The sequence below is a fragment of the Nematolebias whitei genome, chromosome 19 (assembly GCF_014905685.2).
Source record: "Nematolebias whitei isolate Nwh7 chromosome 19, NemWhi1, whole genome shotgun sequence".
Lineage (NCBI taxonomy): Eukaryota > Metazoa > Chordata > Actinopteri > Cyprinodontiformes > Rivulidae > Nematolebias > Nematolebias whitei.
Genome location: NC_056516.1, coordinates 28,829,859 through 28,850,689, shown reverse-complemented (window position 1 = coordinate 28,850,689; position 20,831 = coordinate 28,829,859). Strand labels below are relative to the sequence as shown.

General features: G+C 38.1%; 1 protein-coding gene across 1 annotated transcript in view; it reads right to left on the bottom strand.

The window, feature by feature from the left end:
- akap9 (A kinase (PRKA) anchor protein 9) overlaps nt 1-18,749 on the bottom strand; it is a 67,068-nt gene extending 48,319 nt beyond the window's left edge. Inside the window, exons 1-8 of the mRNA XM_037692763.1 lie at nt 18,529-18,749; nt 10,208-10,480; nt 7,306-7,350; nt 6,830-6,892; nt 5,213-5,362; nt 4,602-4,757; nt 4,243-4,440; nt 1,335-4,148 (exon numbers count right to left, since the gene is read on the bottom strand). Coding sequence (XP_037548691.1) covers nt 1,335-4,148; nt 4,243-4,440; nt 4,602-4,757; nt 5,213-5,362; nt 6,830-6,892; nt 7,306-7,350; nt 10,208-10,480; nt 18,529-18,576 — 3,747 coding nt within the window. The 5' untranslated portion in view covers nt 18,577-18,749. The remainder of the gene's footprint in view (nt 1-1,334; nt 4,149-4,242; nt 4,441-4,601; nt 4,758-5,212; nt 5,363-6,829; nt 6,893-7,305; nt 7,351-10,207; nt 10,481-18,528) is intronic.
- Between the last annotated feature and the right edge of the window lie 2,082 nt (nt 18,750-20,831).

The following is a 20,831-nucleotide window of genomic DNA, read 5'->3' as shown; positions in this document are numbered from 1 at the left end:
AATTTATCATAAAAACAATTTTTAATGTGTTGCACGTAGGCCTGTCACGATAACAAATTTTGCTGGGCAATTAATTGGCTCGGAAATTATTGCGATGAACAAAAATATTGTTTGAAATTTGACAATAATTAGTCATTATTGTCAAATGGTCGGCCTGTTAGCTTAGCTCGTAGCTTAGCTTCTTAGCTTAGTTGCTTTTAACGATCCAAAAAAATGTGATTTTGTGCGGTTAAAATGGATTTTAAAGAGGCAAGAGAAAGGCGGGAGGGGGGTCAGTGAAGAACACCTGAGTTGAGCTTTTTTCATCCAGTGTCTTCAGTACAAAGAGAAAGACACGAAAAAATGATAAAGCCGATAAATGACAACGAGGTCGATAATTTTCATTTATCACGCGATTAATTGATTTATTGTTTATTGGGACAGGCCTAGTTGCACGTAGTTTTAAAAACCATCTGACTAAATTTACACAATTTAAAAAGTTAAGAATATTCCAAAAATCTAAATTTTCGGCACCATTAAGAATCAAAATGGTCTTTGGCTTTGAAAAAAAGTTCTTATAGCGAGTATTTCTTTCCAGCTCAGGAGGTGCCAAAAGCCTTATGAAGCGCCAATGTGAGACAGAAAAACAAACAATGTAAAGAATCTTGTGTACTTGCAACACAAAAATGGTTCAAATGGCTTCGCACCTCAAACCCCTCACTCCCTGCAGGACGAAAAAAAACCTAAAATGTACACATTTCTGCACAATGGCAATGATTCAAAGCTGAAGATGTATTTTATTTCATTTCTCAGCTCTTTGTAAACCGATTCTGTGTGAGGGTGAGAAATTTCAAACACAGTGCTGCTCTTCATGTTGATATTAGCAGAATACTACACCGAGTCCTCATGCATGAATTTTACATGCGTAATGCACTGTCATTTTGTATCAATCTTTCCACAACAGCCCTTCTGAACGTTTGTAGGATTTAAAAATGCATCTTTGAACACTGCAGTCTGACTCTGCCTGCAGAATGCTACCTTTCAAAGCAAGCCTGCAGACTCTCAGGCAATTTACAATCAGGACCGTTACTCCCCAGAGAAAACATGCCAGCGATGAAATGCTTTAGTCATATTTTCCTCAAAAATCGCAATCTGATCAGGCTGTGAATTCAGTCCAGGGATTTCTAATAAAGCTGCAAACAATGAAATACCCAAACATTAATTCAGTCAGTAATGACGTTTTAAATACGGCATGCAGAGTTTTTGCAAAAACATATTTATACAGACTTCAAAGCACAAAAACAAAGGCAGCAGTGCTGTTGTGTGTGTTGCAGCAGATACTTGGGAGTGCTTACCGCTCTGTTGCTGTAGCCTCCGTCTCCCTGGTTCCCGTCAGTGGAGTCCTCCTTATCGGCCTTCTCCGGTGAACATGACATGCTCTGGCTCTGCATCTGAGGCAGCATCTCCTGCTCTGCAGTACTTTGAGCTCTCTCTTCCTCCTCCCTTTGTTTTTCTTCCCTGCCGTCTGAAAAAGCGCCGCCAGCTTTGCGCTCCTGCTTCGACCTCTGCCGTCTCTTGCGCCTGTTTGACCCAGAGGCTGCAGACTTGTGCGGGGAGGATCGTCCTTCAACAGGTCCCTCCCCCGAGGAACGCGCCGCTGCTGGAGACGGAGTTTGTGAGAGCCTGTGGAGCTCCAGAGTCTGAGGAACGCCGTCTCTTTCTGCTTCATGCGAAAGGGACTGAAGAGCCTTTACCTCCTCCTGCAGAGATTCAATCTGAAGGTGATGATGCTCTAAAGAACACTCTGGCTCAATACTTCGTCTTTCTTCCCGGGCTTCCTTCTCTCCTCTTTGCTCCCTCTTAATCTCTTTTTCCAATTTCTTCCTGAGGCTTTCATTATCAGCGATGACCTTTGTGTTTTCTTGTCTCACTTGTACTAACTCATCTTCCAGCTGTCCCACTTTGTTTTCTGTAAAGTTCAGCTGACCTGTAACTTCAGAAAGCCTGTCAGTCAGGCTCCTCTTCTCACTCAGAGCAACACCCAGCTTCTCCATTAGCTCCTTTGCATCTTTCTCCGTCACATCTTTGTCTTCAATTTTCGCCTCTTCCATTTTGATATCTCTGCTCCCCTCTTCAAGCTCTTGGATCTGTAATTGAAGGCGTGCAATTTTCGCCTCAAACTCGAGCGTCTCCCTCCGTGTCCTCTCCTCCAGCTGTGTCTTTGCCTCGATGAGACAAGTGTACTCCTCCTTCAGCTCTTGATAGTTCACCTCAAAATTCTTCTCTGCGAAAGAGAAAGTCGTCCGCTGCTTTTCAGTTTCCTCACAAAGCTCAGCCACTTGTTGCTGGATTTGATTGTTCTCTGCAGTCAGTGTCTCAATTTTCACATTTCTGGATTCGATCTCTTTCCCCAAAGTGTTATTAGACTCAATCAGTGTCTCCTTTTCCAGTTTGTGCTCCTTTAGCTTCTCCTCCCAATAGTGTTCTTGTTCTTTTGTCTGGTTCTCCAGCACTTCGATTTTCTTCAGCAACAACTGATTTTCATCCCGAGTTTTAGCTCGGTCTTGGGCTCCTTTTCTAAGTTCCTCCAGTTCAACCTGGAGGTCTTGGAGCTGACGCACGAGTTCATCTGCTTTGGGGCTGTGCAACGCAAGCTTCAGCTCTTCTTTAAGCCCCAAAATTTGGTGCAACAGTTCATCTCGCTCCGTGGCAAAAGTTGCCTTCTCCGTTCGTAAGAAATCCAGTTGCTCCGCATAGCTAATCTGCAGCTCGTCCAGAGTCTTCTGATGTCTAACTGCAGCTTCATTAAGAAGGTTCTCCATCTTCAGAAAGTTCTCCCTCTGCAGATCCTCCTTAAGATTCGTCAGTTCTTCCTCATGGCTAAACAGAAGCTGGGTCCTCAGTCGTTCCAGCTCTGCTTCCTGAGACTCTGCCATTCGGTCCAGAACTTCGTCTTTCTCCCTTTCCAGCATTTCCAGCTTGATCTTGTAGTTGGTTATTTCAGATTCATGTTTGGTTTCTGCCTCTTGTGCAGCTTCTTGAGCAGCTGATAGCTCACTCCTAAGGGTGTCGATGGTCTCCTGGAGCTGCTGTAGTTCATCCAGATTACTTTCCTGAGAGAGAAAGCTGGTGCAGACCTGCTCCACTTCTTCCTTGGCAGCGCTGAGGTCTCGAAGGAGATCCTCAACCTTGACCTGCAGCTTCAACTTCTCTTGGATGACTTGGTTCAGCTCGTGTCTAGCTTCATCGTACATTGCTTGCGACTCCTCTAAAGTGTTCTGTAGCTTCTTTATTCTCACAGTAAGCCCTTCCACCTCCCCAGTGCTGCCACTTGAACTCTGTCGTGTTTTTAGAAGCTCAACCTCAGACTGGTGTTGCTCCATCATTTGCTGCACTCTTGCAGCGTGCTGCAGATTCATCTCCTGTTTCATTTGGACTATCTGCTGACCGTACATCTCGTCCAACTCTGCCCGGAGAAGTTCGAGCTTCCTTGCGGTGTCTTCCTGCATTTTTTGGATGGTGTCACTCTCAGACGCATGGCCCTGGTAACAGCGTTTCTGCAGATCTTCCACTGTGCCCATAAGCTGCATGATTTCATTAGATGACATTCGCTCTTTCTGTCTGGAGGCAGCAAGCTCTCCCTTACAGCTTTCTAACTTCATTTGTTCTTTCTCCAACTGGGATCTACAGCTCTCCGTTTCACCTTTACAACTTACTAATTCAGATTTTGTGCTTTCCAGCTCATCCAGGCATTTTACAAGCTCTGATTCCTTTGCAGCCACTTGCTGCTGGAGATCACGCAGGAGTTTTTCTGAGGTTTCCAGCTCGTTCGTTAACTGGACAAGGGAACTGTCACGTTCTGAAATGACTCGCTCCTTCTCTGCTATAATAAGCTCTTTCTCATCAGTGCAGTGAATAATATTCTCGTCTGTAGTCCTTCCGGCAAGAGCCAGTTCTTCTTGGAGCAGGGTCAATGACCACTCGTGTTCTTTGATTATTGCAGTTTGTTCTGAAATTAACTGATTTTTATCTTTTATTGTTTGAGCAAAAGCCTCCTCTGCTGCTCTCAGCGACTGCTCTCGACTCAAAATAACTTTATCTCGCTCAGCAATCAGCAAGTCCTTTTCATTTATCTTTTGCGTCAACAATTCCTCTGATCTTCTCCCTGACTACAGAAACATTTAGGTTTAGATACACAAAGGTAAACCACATGAATCTAACAGATTTGATTACATGTTGTGAACACACAGGGCTACTTCTTACCATCTCCATCTCGGCAAGTTTTAGTTGGAGCTGGCTGATGTGCTCCAGCTGTCCACCGCTCTTTTTCTGGTGCTGTCCAACCTCGATGTTTATCTCCTCCAGCTGCTGCTGGTAGTGAACAAGCTGCTGTCTTGCCTGCAGGAGATCAGCTGCAGTGCTGCTGTGGCTAGTATTCCTTAGCGTCTCGCCTGCCTGCAGCTGTGATAGAATAAAAAAGGGGAATGCTCTTTTTTTAATTACTAAATCAATGCTGTGCTGTAAAATATATATTTTATGTGTAACCTATGGCAAAAAAAAAAAAAAAATCTAATGAAAAACACAAGATAAATAGAACTAGCACAAAAAAAAGCTTTTCTAACCTGCTGGAACTGAATTTGCAGTTTCTGACTTTGTTCCGTCAGTGCTAAGAACTCTTTCATGATCTCGTCCTTCTCCTCACGAGCCTGCTGAAGGTTGGATGTGAGCTGGGTGATGATGCCATCTCGCTGTTTCAGAGCCACTTCAAAGTCCTGCAGCTTTGAATTAAAAATGAATTTCAGTACAATTACCTCCACAACAAACAGCTTGCTGAGATAGAACTGTGAGAAAAGAGCATTTTTGGGACATTTCGTACAGGGTTAGAAAAGGATTAAAAAAGGTTTAGCTGTGAGAATAAAAATGAAAGGTCCCTGTACGCAGTAGAAGTTACAAATACAAAACAATCCCACACTTATTTTGTCACTGTCCAGTCATGTAAATAAGTACAATGCTGTGCAAAAGTCTTGAGCCCTGTCTCATTCACTAATATTTGGTTTTCAATGTTTCAAACTTTATTGCAACATTTTTCAGTCAAACAATATTTAGCTGATTTCCAATTCAAAATGTATTCATTCATTCAAAATATACCTCACGATTTATATTGTATCTAATCATGACGTACAACAGGACATGTAACCCCATGAAGAATGGCATATCGAAGTAAAGCATTTACCTGCTGTACCGTTTCTGTGCCAAAGTCAGGCCCAATTTCCTCAAGGTCTTGATTCAGCTCCTCCACAGTTTGGGTCCTAGTTGATAGTGCATCCTCCATATCTTGTTCTGTATGCCCCTTTGTGATCTGCTGCAGGGTGTCCACCTCCTCCTGAGCAGGAAAATACAAGTCAGAGCTAACAAAAATTTTACAAGATTCAGATAAGCAATGAAAACAAATCTAATCACCAAAGAACAAAAGACTAGTTTGAGAAGTCCAAAGAAACAGAAAGCAATAAACGTTAATTTGCTTTAAGACAGAAGCTTATAAGTAGATAATGGCTAGAAAATAATTAAAATTGTTAAAAAAAAACAAAAAAAAAACAGAATAGTTGTAGATATGCTGCAGACAGTTGTTTAACAAAGTACATATTGGGAAGCAAAATAACATATTAACAATAAAACTATGATAAAATATTAATAAAGGAGACATTTTGATGTATTATTTCCTAACATGGTCTTTCACCAATTAACAGAATTTAAAGCAGGCCTTATAATAATGCCCAGAGGATGCAAAGTCCAACTATAGTTGAGGGCTTAAAACCTGTTACGTGTTCCTTAAGTTTAGTTTTTGTGGCACAAATTTGAAAAAGACTGTTTTAACCAAAACAGAAATGTTGTGCAAATTACATGAAAAGTGGATGTACTGGTATTTGAATTGTCATTTATTATTTTTTTGTTACTTTCAAGTTCAACAACATCAGAAAAGCGCCAACCTCTGCTTTGCTGAAGGAGCTCTGCAGATTCAAAACAGAAAGGCTGATTGAGTTTATAATATACAGTAGTTGATGTAAAATATTAATACCACAAGGTTTAAAACTTTATCTTCACTGGAAGTAGATTTGAAAATTAAAAAAAGGGGAAATTATGTTCAAACAGCTTTTAAAAGTTTTTGGTTTAAAAAAATCCAATTAAATCTTAAAAAAGAAATTAAGATGAGCAGTTGAAAGTTTTTTTCTTCCATCAAATAAATTATTTTTGTCTAAAATAAATGCATAAATTAAAAGAAACTTCAAATGATCACAGCAAGCTTTCGTTGTCAGATAATTTGCTGTGTTGATTTTTTCCTGCCAAAACTCAGAAAAACATTTAGCACTGAAACAGTTCTATCTTTAGCTTCATACCTAATCTTTGACTTAATTATAGAACTAAAATAATATTTAATGTGCTCCAAATATGTATTTGAGTTCAGTTTCTATCCGTCTCAGCAGTACTGTCGTCTCCATTTGTAATAAATTTAAGGAAAACAAGTTCTTTTGTAACATTTTGTCACTGCCCTCCTCATTCTGTCTGCTCTCCTGCAGCTTTCACAGATAATTTACACTTCTACAATGTCAAAAAGCACCGTTCTGTCCCAAACTTTTAGGTCATTTTAACACTGGTCGTTTTATAAAAGGCAATAACACTGTCTTTTCCACACAGAACAGATTTTTGAATAAATATGAAAGCATACAGTTGTGTAAGACCAGCCTAAAACAGATGTGGTTAGTGGAAGTTATGCAGAAGAACTACCGGTAATCAGCCAGTATGTTTGTTAGCAAAGCAGAGTCAGGAGAGCTGCTGGATTAGATTACTGTACCCAGATAAACTCCTTTGAAGACATCATTAGGCTTTCTGTCATCTCATCATGGCACCCATTAACCTGTTAATTCACAACGTTCTGAGTAAAAAACAAATAACTGGGAAGTGCCAGAGAAATAAATGACCTTGAAGCATCTTTGTGCACCAAAAAGTGAGTCCGGTTGGTGAAATTTATGATTTTCTCTTACTAAAACACTAAAACTACAAGCTATATATATGTGTTAATATTTCACTGATGAATAGGTTTAATTCAATCTGTACAGAGAAAAGAAACTGTCAGTTATTACATTTTACTTTTTCTTTTCTTTTTTGTACTAAAATTTAAGCCTATTTATGGCCATAAATCTCCAATAACACTGGTACCCAAGTAGTCGTATAGATTGATTCTATAATAAACAGAGTAAAAAAAAAAGACAACAACAGGAAGTTTACTTCACAAAAAGACCATTTTGATTTTGAGATGTGTTGACTCACCTCTGAGGAACAATCTTCAGCCGTGGTGGAAACTTCGCTGTCTGGCTGCAACACAAAAATAAGAAATGACTATTACTACAAAGATAACTGACCGTATGAATCAGTTTTTAAACTTATAAACATTAGATAAATATTTATGGCAAATTAGGTTATTTTAGTATTTACAAGCTAGCAAAGGTCAGCATGATGGTCACAGGTCAAGTGTTGCTGTTCAGCATTTTGTTTTTTTATGCTACTAGTGCTTAGTGTATTTTTAGTTAATATTACTTATTACATTAACTTATTACTGCTTTTCTTTTACATTGTAATACTTGAGTTCGATGTAACTGGGATCTGTGTACACAATGTTGTTCCACCACATGTACCACATGTGGTGTGTATGACAAATAAAAAACCTTGAATCCTTGAATGATGCTGATGCTTTTACAAGTGCACAAGCTACATAGTATATTTGCGTACAGTATATTTGTAAATTATTTGTCTCACTCACCAAAGTTCATGCTCAATAATCCAGGTAATAATCCAACAATGTTCAGTCAGGTCATCTGGACGGTTTCTTTTTTTTTTTTTTGCTGAGACGTTTCATCCTTTATCCAAAGGACTTCTTCAAACTGAGGAGTCACCAACAAACTGAGTCCCACCACAAACAGCACACCCATAGTGAAAAAAAAACAACCCCGGAGGTCAACGTATCACCAGCAAACATCCCCCCCCCCCCCCCACCCTATGGGAATGTGCTGTTTGTGGTGGGACTCATTTTGTTGGTGGCTCCTCAGATTGAAGATGTCCTTCGGATGAAGGATGAAATGTATCAGAAAAAAAAGAAACCGTCCAGATGACCTGACTGAACATTAATTGTCTCACTGTTTTCTGGACATATTATTTGCCTGGAGTGAAAGTTGAAGAATTTTGTGCCTTCTGGATCATACACGCAGCCTTTTGGGACACTGTGTGAAAACAGCTTAAGAGACATAACTGACGTTAAGTAGGGATGCATGATATTATCGGAATGGTATCGGCCAATATTAGCAATAAAGATAAATATTGGGCATCGGCCATTCCATCAGAATCACTCACCGATATGAAAGGTGCTGTTTTTTGTACGACAACCCAGTGACAAGGATGCCTGAAACGCCAGCACGTTATGACATCACGTGTGCCGTTGAGTTTAGATTTGTGAAAATTTACAAATTTGCACTGTTCCGAGTGTTGTCATTGTGGTAGAGAGAGTAAATGCCATGAATAAGTTTGACATTAAACATAATCCAAGTTGAAGTGTTACATCATTTTCAGCCCCCTTTTTGGCATCTGCATTTGGTGGCAGGCCAAATTGACAGACCATGCAGAATAATGTAGTATTTTAATTCTACAGCAGAAAAAGATATTTTGTCTCTGTAAGTAGGTCTAGGGAAATAAATAAATAAATAAATAAAAATCTGTATTGATATCGGTTATCGGCCAAATACGTTTTAACATATCAAATATCGGCCAAAAATCCAATATCGTGCATCTCTAACGTTAAGTATTTTTGATTAATTGTTTTAATTTTTAAAAACTCTGATGCTGTTGTGTTTCTCGTCAAGCAGCATCACCGTAGGCTGAGGCCTCGTGACAAATTTAATCTGAATAAACGACAAAGTTTAGCAAGACGAATATTGAAACAAAAGGAATTGTACCGTCACCTTCAAACAAATCATAACAAACCATTCTGTATGGTTTAGCGACTTAAAGCAAGTAAGTTTGTTTGGTTAGAGATGCTCAGCAGCTTCCATTCATTGAGCAGTAAATTACTGTTTGTCCCCAAGTGCTTCATAACGGAGTGGACATCGGGGCCTCTCAAGGTAATAAAATAAAAAATAAAAATGTTATGTACCAGGAAACATAATGATACATTCAGCCAACCTTAAGTCTTCTGAAATGCTTTGCAAGGCCGTAGAAACTGGTCACACAGACCGACACATCCAAACCTGTTTAAAAGCAATTGTCTGTCTCCATGACAACCAGGTAATTTTTTTTTTGTTGTTGATGCGAGTCCATGATGGGTTCAGGGAAAAAGAGCGGCAGCACATGGTCATGCAAAAGAGATTGAGGCGATGGGACAAAATGTACAAGAGCCCTCAGGTCTGCATATAAAAAAAAAAAACAGTTTTATACTGAATTTCTTCTAAAATAATGCAAGTGGATGAAATGATTTTTGTTAGAAATCAATAAAATAAAACTAAATGGCATCTTTTCTACAAATAAACCATAAAAATGTTTTGCAGATGGACAGACGTTTGTATTGTATGTTTATGTTCTTGTTTTTATTTGAGAAAACATCAGGGCTTCTAACAGATATGCATTTGTAATAAAGTTAGATGTAACATAAGAAAAGTTTGTTTTTTTAAATAGGATTTTAGCTTTTCCTGGTTGTGCTTTATTCTGTCCTTATCTGCGTACTTTCTAGGCTGCATACGGTTTCTTTTGATACGAAAACTTGTTATTAATTTCTAATACTCAGACCAGTTACTTATAATGGGTATCAAGCATTGACCAAAACACAACTGCTTGGTCCCATCTCGTCATAAGATGATCTTAGTTTAAAACTCTGTTATGAAAGGCAGTGGGCAATACGCATTCCTTTAAGGAATATCAAATATTGGATTACTTCATGACGTTTGTTGCAGCAGTTCACGCACATTGTTGACGCTCAACATGGGAGACTTGTTCAAATACAACTTTTGTAAAGAGAAAATTTTAGTGTTTGTTGCCCATTTTCAAAATATGGTCAAAATCTCTCATTCATTTAAGGAAATTGAACTGTAGTGTTCAATAAATAGTGTGCAGCAGTGTCATAATAATATTTGGCCCTGATAAGGCTAATAAAGAAAATGTGAGTAATGTACGAGTCAAATGTGTTTACCTCGATCTTATAAGTCTGGTTATGCCTGACAGTTTCTCCGCTCTTCAGCGTCTTGGTGAAGGTAAACTCTGTGGTGGGCGGTTCTCCGTTTCCTCCTTGTGATTCATCTTGTCCTCCACCTGAGACCTCCTCTCCTCCCACAGACTGAGGCGGCTCGACCTCCACTCTTTCCTGCGAATCGCCCTCAGAGTCCTCAGTCGGCTTCTTTTTCTTCTTCTTTTTCTGTTTCTTCTGGGAGTCCGCATAAGCTTTTCTCTGGCGGTACTCAGCAAGCTGGAGAGAGAAGATGTTGAACAGGCATTGTTACAGCTAAGCCTAAAAGAACACACTTTCTGCAAATAAAAGTGACCGTTTAAAAGATCTAACAGGAGCAGTCAGTCCGTTAACTTCTGGTTTTCCAACTGCAGAACCCATTCACATATTTTTGTGTGTGTGACCCATTAGTCAAGATTCATCTGCTTCAAGCCTTATGCAGGGATCCCTCTTAAAATTGCTACCAAAGAAGAAACAAACTGATACTTACTCTGAAATGACACAGCTTAGTGATAGTCAAGCGAAACATTTTATGCCCCAAATAGGAGTTGTGCCCGTTAGGAATGAGTCGTCCCTCCCTGTAGCCATAAGACCCAACACCTGCTTCTTACTGTGACAGGTGCTAATCCTGCCTAAAGGGATTGCTTTTCAATTTACAGTGTGTCTATTAACTGTTAAAACAGACGGTCATGCTTTTTTAAATGGCAGATTTTTAAGATTCGGCGATTCAATTTGAACATGTGTGAAAAGTTGACAACATCTACTTCGGTCGGTTCAGTTAAATGAGCTGCTTTCGCTTCAGATTTGGCTTCTTTTTACTCCATCCAATAGCACTGTGCTGTGATTAGTGGGTTGATTGATGGATTAATGGACTAATCAATTCAAACTATTTTTGCCTTCTTTTATAGATGTTCAAACTGGCCACACCTTAGCATAAGATGATTTAAAAGGTAAACACATCAGCAAAGTGTTGTTGCACTTGACATCATGCTTCTTTTTCAGTGCAATAATGAGAGCCCCCAAATTTGTGCTCACGATTAAAAGAAAAACTATGCATTTACTTGTGAAAATAATAAGGCTTAATTTTTATACATCAGAGCTTTACACATTTTATTTATTGGGTATAAAATGTTAATTTGAAAGGAACATGTGGATGTTTTTACACTTCGAACTGAATTCTTAACAAGCCGTCAGTAAAAGCAGCCTAAGTAAGAATGAGCCAAACCACAACCAATCACCATTTTTGTTTTTTTCATAATCTAGCAGATCAATGTGTATGATGCATTCTTTGTACTGACTATTTCTGTTTCCGCACCGCTTTAGACTCAAGCTTTTTTTTTGTTTGTTTTTACAAGCTACTTTCTACTTGATCATCATCCTGGAAACGATCATACTAATTCATCAGCCTGTAAGGTTAGTACACCTGGCACCCATTATACCTGGACATCAACAAATTAGTAGGAGAGTCACCTGAGTGGCGCTGACAGAAGGGCCACAGGTGGCTGCATGGACCGTCTGCTGCAGACCGTTTTTAGATATGCTGTTGCCAAGGATACCATACTAATGCCCATCTCCTGTCTGCTAAATGTCCCTGTACCGTATGACAGACATCCAAGATGACTGCGCACCTTAACAGACAGGTGTACCACAAGTGCTTTTGTGTGTTTCTTCAAGGACCAGATGGTTAAATGTAGCTAAATCCAATTAAAATTGACCGCGTCAACAGATGATTCGGAAAAACATTCTACCTTATGGTAATTTAATTTAGATTTTGTTTACCTTTTCAGGTCTTGGAGGAGTTTAAGGCTATTTTAAGCCACAAGAATTGCTACAGTCTAAAGTGATTTATCTGTCTTTCTGTAGCAAGTGACTATAATCAGAGCAAAAGGGTAGCTAATGACACTTTAAACCTCGTCCAGGTTCAATAAAATGTTTTGCAATATGCAGTGGTGGGCACAGATAACCAAAAAGTTAGCTTCGATAACCCATACTCCGCTAATTAAACAATTAGTTTCGCTAAAGCTAAACGGGTAAAAAAAAATAAAAATAATATTGCAGAAGCCAACGCTGAACTGCTAACCGCTTAGACGACTGCCACTCAATTTGCGTCGCACGTCTTCGTCTCCTTCCAGTTTAATGTCTTGTCACATGTACACGTAGTAAGTCAACAGCGTGCCAGACAGACTTTGAAACATGCCCACAACGGACAGGAACAAGTTTGGGAATTTTGTTGGACTTAAAGTTGGTAAAACCTAACTTAGTGGAAGCTAATTCTTCTAAACATATCCAAAGTTAGTAGAAACGCTAATCCACTAAACGAAAAATTTGTTCCGCTATTAGCGAATGTGCAAAACTGCACCCTCCATTGGCAATATGTTTCTCATTCACTCCTTCACGTTTACATCCAAATAGGGTTTCCAATAAAATCAATCTTTATAGATAACAAAATATAATAATATTGGGATGTAGAAGGATGGGCATTTCTTCCTGTACGCCCCACAGTAAGGGACACAAGCTTACAAACACAATCCTAAAACCAAATTCAGGTATTCTTTGTGTACCGTTGCACAAACATGCAATCACCTAGAGAATTGAACAGGAACAAAGGAGATATCATGCAGAAGAGAGCACAATTACTGGCTGCATTGCATCCACTAAATTGATTCTTTTTTCAGAAACATTGAACACATGAGGAACAAATCCAGCACCATCACCATTTCACTTTCTGAAATGTTCTCAAGTTGTGTGACAAAGTTTTGAAACAATCTCAGAACTGGACCTTTCCAACAAATGACAGTCTGACCCCATGGTCAGGTGAGACTCCTCTGGTTATTCTGTGAAATGTCTTTGCATCTCGTGAATATATACACTCACCTGCTATTTGATAGATACACCTGTTAACACAAATATCTAATCAGCCAAACATACAGCAGCAACACAATCTGTTTAGGAATCTGAACATGGTGAAAATGACTTGTTGAAAACAGAGTATCGAAAGAAAGAAAGAGAGTATTTAAAACTTGGAAAATGGCATGGTTAGCGCTTGACAGGCTGAGGATTTCAGAAACTGCTGATCTATTAGTATTTTTACTTTCAGCCATCCCTAGGGTTCACAGAAAATGGTCTACAAAGCAGCTCTGAGAATATGACCAGTGTCAGATTACTTTCACAACCTGGCAAACACAAGTCATACACCAACTTAAATTACCAAAACATTTATGCAGTCTTTGGTGCAACAGTAAAAATAAAAATAAAAATTAAAAGCTGTCACGACAAAGCAGAGGAGGTGGTCACGTTCCCACCTACAATTCAAAAGCTCAGAAGCTCTTCATCTGAGCCTCCGCACCTCCTCACATGACTCCAGCTTTGTCCAAACATATCTGTATGTCAAGAGGAGCCTCTTACTACATCTCAAACCACAGAAAGAAAAAGAAGTACTAGTGACAATCTTACAGGACAGGCATTTTACCAGCCACAATGGCAACAGTCATAACCTTTTATTTTGACGCAGAATCAGAGTAACACATGAGCAGCAGCGGGCCTGCTAGGAGGAATCACCCAGAGTTTTGCCTTTTGCTGAGCTGCTTATCATTGCAAGCTGCCCTATTTGGCAGGGCAGAGTGGGCCATTGGCTGAGCATATGGAGAAGTGAAGCCTGCGTAGCTGCATCACCATCTGGGCAAACAGAAACTACGTAGGTGTATCACCATCTGCTGTCTGATAGCATCTACACACGCATTTGTGCAGGGTTGTTTGCATATTGGCCTCCAATAGTGGCTGATTACCACCATGAAAAAAATTAATCAAATGTGCTCTGATCCTTTTTGGAAGATGCGATCCTCCAACTTAACCCAGATAATAGCTGTCTAGCTTGAGATTGCATACATTGATGTATTGATTACCTAAAATAGCACTCATGCTCGTTGCATTATTGATGAAGCCTGAAGAGCCTTAAAAAAGGCTTCAGATTACAAAGCATTCAGTTTGTTGAGTTAGTCAAAGAAATGCATTTCACGGTGGTAATTTTATATGAAAATACATTTTGTATGTACCAACTACAGCTATTGGTTAACATACCAACCAACAATGTTTATATTCAAATGATAATTTTAGGCAAACAAAATTAGATTTCAAACTAAAAAAGAAACCAAGAAAGGGAGGTTTCGAGTTTAAAAAGGTATTGCATCTTGTAATAACATTAAATTCAATCTATGGTGCTCTTTGTCTTAACGTATTCTTGGGGCATACACTGCAAAAAAAGACCCTGAGCATTACAGACAGGAATAGATTCTTGCAGTGCAAAATCCTCACATCATCTGCTGATGAGAGCATCAGCAGCGTTTTCTTAATAAACACCCAAGGGTCTAATAATCTTCTTTGCACACGTTCTAACAGCGAAGGCAACAACAAAAGCTACCACTACCACACCTGGCTCCCCACCAAGTCAGCAGGTAACTTATGGCTACCAAAACTAATAGAGAAGAGAAATACTGACATTACTTTGGTCCTTTCCGTGTCCATTTTAGAGTAATTTCAATTGTTTGATGTGTGAGGAGCTGCTCTGTAGGTCACGTTAAGGAAATTCAAAAAACATGCTCTCCACAGACACTTTAAATTAATTTCTTCTATATGGGTTCAAAATAAAATGTCCTCAAATTATTCCAAAACTCTACTAAACAACAGCTTTGATAAGTTATTTAACACAGTGTAAACTAGTTAAAAAATGAACCCTCATTTTGCCAAGTAATAATAAATCTCAGTTTCTGCTCTCAAGCTGCACAGTATAATAAAAAATATTGATATTGGAATATCAGTTTGCTCAATGTTAACACAAAAAGGATCACACACACACACACAAAAAAAATCTGACAAACTGAATGCAAAAATACGTATAAATCTGGTTATCACATGCACCCCAACGCCATTATATTTTTCACAGCTGGCTCACAGTGTTGTGAACATTATAATGACAGAATATGAGCATTTATTGCAACTAGCCAAGTCAAAATTCACAAAACACTCTTCTAAACAAAAATCAACATGTGTCAATCTAAACGGGTTCTTATGAACAAAAATCTACGCTAAAAACCAAAAAAGCTGCACTTAAACACACCACAAAGACCTGCAGTGTCTTGCAAAAGAAAGCACAACCAGAGGAAAAGAGATAAGAACAGAGAAGTACGGTTCTGCAGAAATTTAGGGAAGAATCAAAGTCATGCACCCAAGTGTGACGGAGGTGTTTAATCCTGCACAAAATCTGCGATCACAGAGACCCTCATTGTCCTAGAAACAGAGCGCAACACAGAAATGTTTTTGAATAAAGCTGATGTTAAAATGAGCCAAACAAGAGATCCATGCAGAGCACCAATCCAGCTTCACCAGCAGAGAAAGAAGGAAAACAAACTCTTCATTAAACTGGCTTGAAACAATAAGTCCTAAATATATTACTTTACTAATTTTATTTCAAACTGAGCTTAGTAGATTAATCTGACTGCATTTTAACTAGCTGAAGAACAGCTTTCTCACGTTTCAAGACTAAAAACAATTTAAATAAGTTATGGAGTTGTCATTCCTGAGCAATGTTCATTCAGGTAATTTTTGTTGACTTTAAAAATACATTGAAAATGAAAATATAGATCTTCATTAATACTTTTATTTTAAAGCAGACTTTACTTAATAAAGTTGGTGTGTTTAATAAAAGGGAGACTAATTGGTTGTTAAATGATAAATACTTTATGTAAAAACTACATTTAAAAAAATAAAGAGTTGATTGAATAAAGAATGATAAATACATGTTTTTATCAAGTTTACCCAGCACATACTTGTTTCCTTGCTGAAATTATGTAATATTTATGTTGACAAAACCACAAATTCAACTCAAACAGAATGTGTTTAGATCTGTTTCTTAAACCTAAAAAGGAAGATTGATTTTTTTTTTACAGTTAAACCCACAGTTTCATGAATGGTATGCTATGAATGCATCACTTTGTTTTCTGTCGTGTGCAAATGTAACATCCATTTAAAACTAATTGCTCCTCTTTCAGTTTTCCTGTAATGTGCTGTTTACCAAAAGACGTGTCGAACGAAAACACTTGTTTGGAAAAAATAAACTCAGTCATCCAAGTTTCGAGACTTGCGCGCTGTCCAGGTTGGTCACCTGCATGGTCAAGGATGCTAATTTTGTGATAGTGCAGCATGCAATAACTACTGCAGCCTGAAAGGAAAACCTTTCAGGGTCAATTAAGCCAATTAATGAGCTGTGTAATCTGTTCCAGATTGTTCACAACACAGAAGAATACACAGCTCCTTCAGCTGAGTGATTAACTATTCAAGTTAAGAAGATCACCTGTCCTCAAAACCTGCAGGAGCACCTGACCGGGATACTGACATTTTAGGCCATCTGAACCCCAACAAAGCCTACTTTATTGCTATTTTACATTTATAATCGTTTTTTTATAGCAAAACTGTTAACTACTGATGTTTGGCCAGATCCAGAATGGAAAAGGGGCCACAACTCACCGTTTCTTTTCCGGTAACAGAAAATCTCACACAAATCTTGAGCGAAGTCTAAATAAATTAAAATCTAAGCAAGAACTGAAACAAATGAATTCATTGTTGACAATAACTTGCTTGTCAAATATGCTCAATTTTGAAGGCAAACATAAAAGGCTACATCTGCTGCTCATGGTTTCAAACAATAGTCGGGCAACATCAGCCCACGATTTTCACTCTGCTTCATGTCTGGTGTGACTCCAAACACTTGTCTGGCGCTGCACAATAGATGACTGACAGTTTACTCTTCACTCCAACATAAACAAAAACCCTGTCGTCACTGCATTTTGCTTCCGTTTTTTTTTTTTTTTTTTTTTTTTTAAGAAAAAGCACACACTCTCATTATTACCACATGAATGAAATATATATTTTGACAAAAGATCGGTCAGTCTCATTTTATATACAAAACTTGCTTAAATATTATTGTCATGATGAGTTTACACAAGCATTGCCTTCAAATTTATCAGCTCAGATTCAGTCCAAACTTGCAAGGTCTCATCTGACTTTTCAAAAATAACCATGCCCTGGATTTATTTACCGCATGTGAGGACATGGTGACAGCCTTGTGTATCCAACAAGCCAACAAGGGGCCTTTATAATCAAAATACCAGTCATACCTAACCCAGGGTCACAATTTTAAGGCCTCTGCGATCTAACTTTAAAAGCAAGAGGACTGAATCCACAATACAATCTGCAATGACAAAAAAGTATTCATGTTATAGGGTTACTCTGCAGCATCAAGATGAGAATATTTTAATGACAGCCCTCTGTTTCCCATCTGTTGTGTAAATGTCATGAGAATCACTCGCTAACAAATCAACTCCGTGCTACAATGACAAAAACTAAAAACTTTGTGGTCACATTGGTTCAAAACTACATAAAATAACAAGGCTGTGGCACAGTTTTGAAACAATTACTTCCATTTTCACTCTGACACACCTATGATGCATGTTGTTTTCAGGGTGTAGTATTATTGTTATCAATATTCTTGTCTATGTAGTAGAGATGTACCCAATAATAAAGCTGATATGAACAGATTTACCTGTCCTACACTGCTCTAAGGAGTGTCAGATTTAGCTGTGCTGGACTTTTATTGACAGAAGTGATGCAGGAGATTAGTTTAGGTGTAGAAATCTACAACATAGTTGCAACAGGAGCTGCTCTGCTGTTTATTCCAGTGACAGTATGGGGAATGTGATAAATTAACAGTTTTACAAACTATTCCATTTTTATTAAAATTAGCTCCTGTACAGATGAGCGTTATCCTGTCATATCTGTCATTGGTCCTTGTTGTCAAAGCCCATGAAACAAGTTTGGCACGTGAAGCAGTGCCTTTTCTAGCTAGTGTGAGGACATGCCTTGTAAATCCTGTTACACCAGCTTGTCTGTCACTTCAGGTGGCTTTCAGAACCTTAAATAACGACGTAAGGCTCGACTTTTTGGTGCTTAAGTTAGCATTGCCTGTATACTCTTACACTGCAGTTCAAGAAATGTAATAAAGCTTTCAGGAGAAATGTCAGAAATGCAGCATGACAAAGGCGTTAGCAGAAATGCTAACCCTCCTCAGCTGTCAGGAGCAGGGCGCATGACAGCTGAGAGGGGTAATGTGGAGGAGACAGGAGGGAGGGGGGCCTAAAACAGCTGACTGACATACCCACAGGGAAAAAAAAAATACAATCTCCCAAAAACAAATGGTTACAACTTTAAACCAGTGGGAGCAATGTTAAAATCAATACCTTAGCTTTGCCGGCCTCGAGCTTCTTTAGCCTCTCCTCGTCTTCCATTCCGGCTGCGTCCGTGGCTGAAACAAGACGGAAACGTCTTCATACGAAATACCTCCGACAAAAATCTCAAAGCTAACAGTCTAATATGTGTCGCACGGCTCGGCTCGAATTCACTAGCTATCTCCTTGATTGTAGTCCGCCGCCATGTTTTCCACGTAAACATGAGACCCAACAGTGATGACGTCAGTAGGTGCATTCAAAGCCACGCCCACTGACCGTTAACTGGCGGCTGCTTCACTTGCTGTCGAAAATATCAAATTTATAGTTTATAATGCAAAATTTTGCAGTTTTTATTATGAATTTAATAATTTTACTTAACACTTTCATTCATAAAAGACTATAAAACAGTGCAATATTTGCTTCACGTGCATTTAAATTATAGGGGGACGCTAAATTATGTTGTTTCTTAATTTGTTGTGACATATTTTAAGCTAGTTCCTGATGTACCGTAAATTGAAACACGGTTTTACTCTTCCAACTCTTCTTTGGGCACATTATTTTGGATAGGCAACATGGACATGCGTTGAGAGTGCAAAAAATCTTGAACTGACTGTATTTTCAATGCATCTGTCAAATATCTCCTTATATTTTTCTTTAGTAGTTACCCTTTCCTACTTCCTTGAACTCACCTAGTTAAAGATTTATAATGTGCCCAAACCACATTTTCCATAAGTAATATAGAAATTTAATGGCTTCCCCCCTACATTTTCAATTTACATTCTCCAATAAAGAAAGCAAATACTCGCCATACGGTTGTCTTTGTCTCTCATCAAAGTTGTAATAGTTACCTTTCTTTAAGCTCATTCAGAAAGCACATCCTAAAATATTTTTTCTCCATAACAATATCCTAGTTTGTTTATTTTTCTACCTCTTTTTTTTCTAGCTTTTTTTTAATTGTTACTGCCACTTAATTCAGATGGAAATTTGGACACTATTTATCAGACTTTCTTCCTTTCTCCACATTTTACAGTTTGGTAAAATGAAAAGATTCAAACTAACAATAAAATAGCAAAATTATAATCTGTATAAAATTTATGTTTACCAAAATTACAACTTCAAATCTAATTAAACAAATTCATGTTTTATGCAAGGAATAAAAACAGTACTTATTAACAGTCAAATCAATACTTAGTTGTAACTTATGGGAGATTAAAAAAAGTATTGAATATAGGACCAGAGTGGCTTCACAAGTTTGTACATTTTACAATCCTGTTCTGTTTTATATTTCTGAAATTCTGTTAAATTAAGCACAAAAAGATTAAAGCTGTATGCAGATTTTTTTAATTATACATTGTGCACTAAAAATGTTTGTCACTTAGGATCAATTGACTGCTTTTTAATGAAATCAAGGTGGAGTTCATTATAAAAAGCTCATATCCTGTTGGCTCATTTAATTTAGAACAATACCTCTATTTATTGGATAACTATTTTATTTGGGTGTAAAACACCAGGTAAATTTAAATGGCAATCAAATGTGCTCCATTGTCAGTGCATGATCGCCTGTTGGTGCCAGTACAACCCTGTAGATTAGAGCTCAATCAGTATGAAATCTAAATGAGCCACATGGCTCTATTCTGATTTTCCCTTATGTAATTTTTATTGGTTTGAGTGTAATAAACATAAATAACAGCGCAGACATAACAAAATCACCTCAGGTATCATTGTACAGTTATGCAAGGTGCCAAATATGACTTTTATTAATTGCATAAACATATTTAAAAGCTATAATCTTGTAAATTTGCCAGTAAAACCTGCCGTCTAAATTCTGTTTAGTTGGTCCAGTTGCTATGGTAACAAGAGGAGAGGTTGCCAAAGCTGTCCCGGCCGAGTTTCCTTTCTAACAATAACTATTCTCATTTCAAAAAGGGTTCAAGCCAATAAATGGCCCCGATGTTTGCCTTTTAGCTACAGTCAGATGTTTTGGTTGTTCGAAAGTGCCACGTTCATCCATAAAGAGGAACAATTTAGGATGATATGGATGATTATAATTGTAGGTTATATGAGAGACCAGCATCAGGTTCAAAGAAGAATGATGAGATTAAGAGAAAGATGCTCAGTGTTCTCACTGTTAAGTGCTAAGTGATTAATATCACTTAAATTGATTGTTCTTAAGAAAAAGAGATCTGTTTGACTTTTATTTGGACTGACTGTGCAATGAGTAATTTATTTATATGCCTCTTAATTACTTTTTACTTTAGTAATAAGGTCATATCTCCTAGGAAAGAATTGAAATACTTAAATATGTTTGCTTTTAA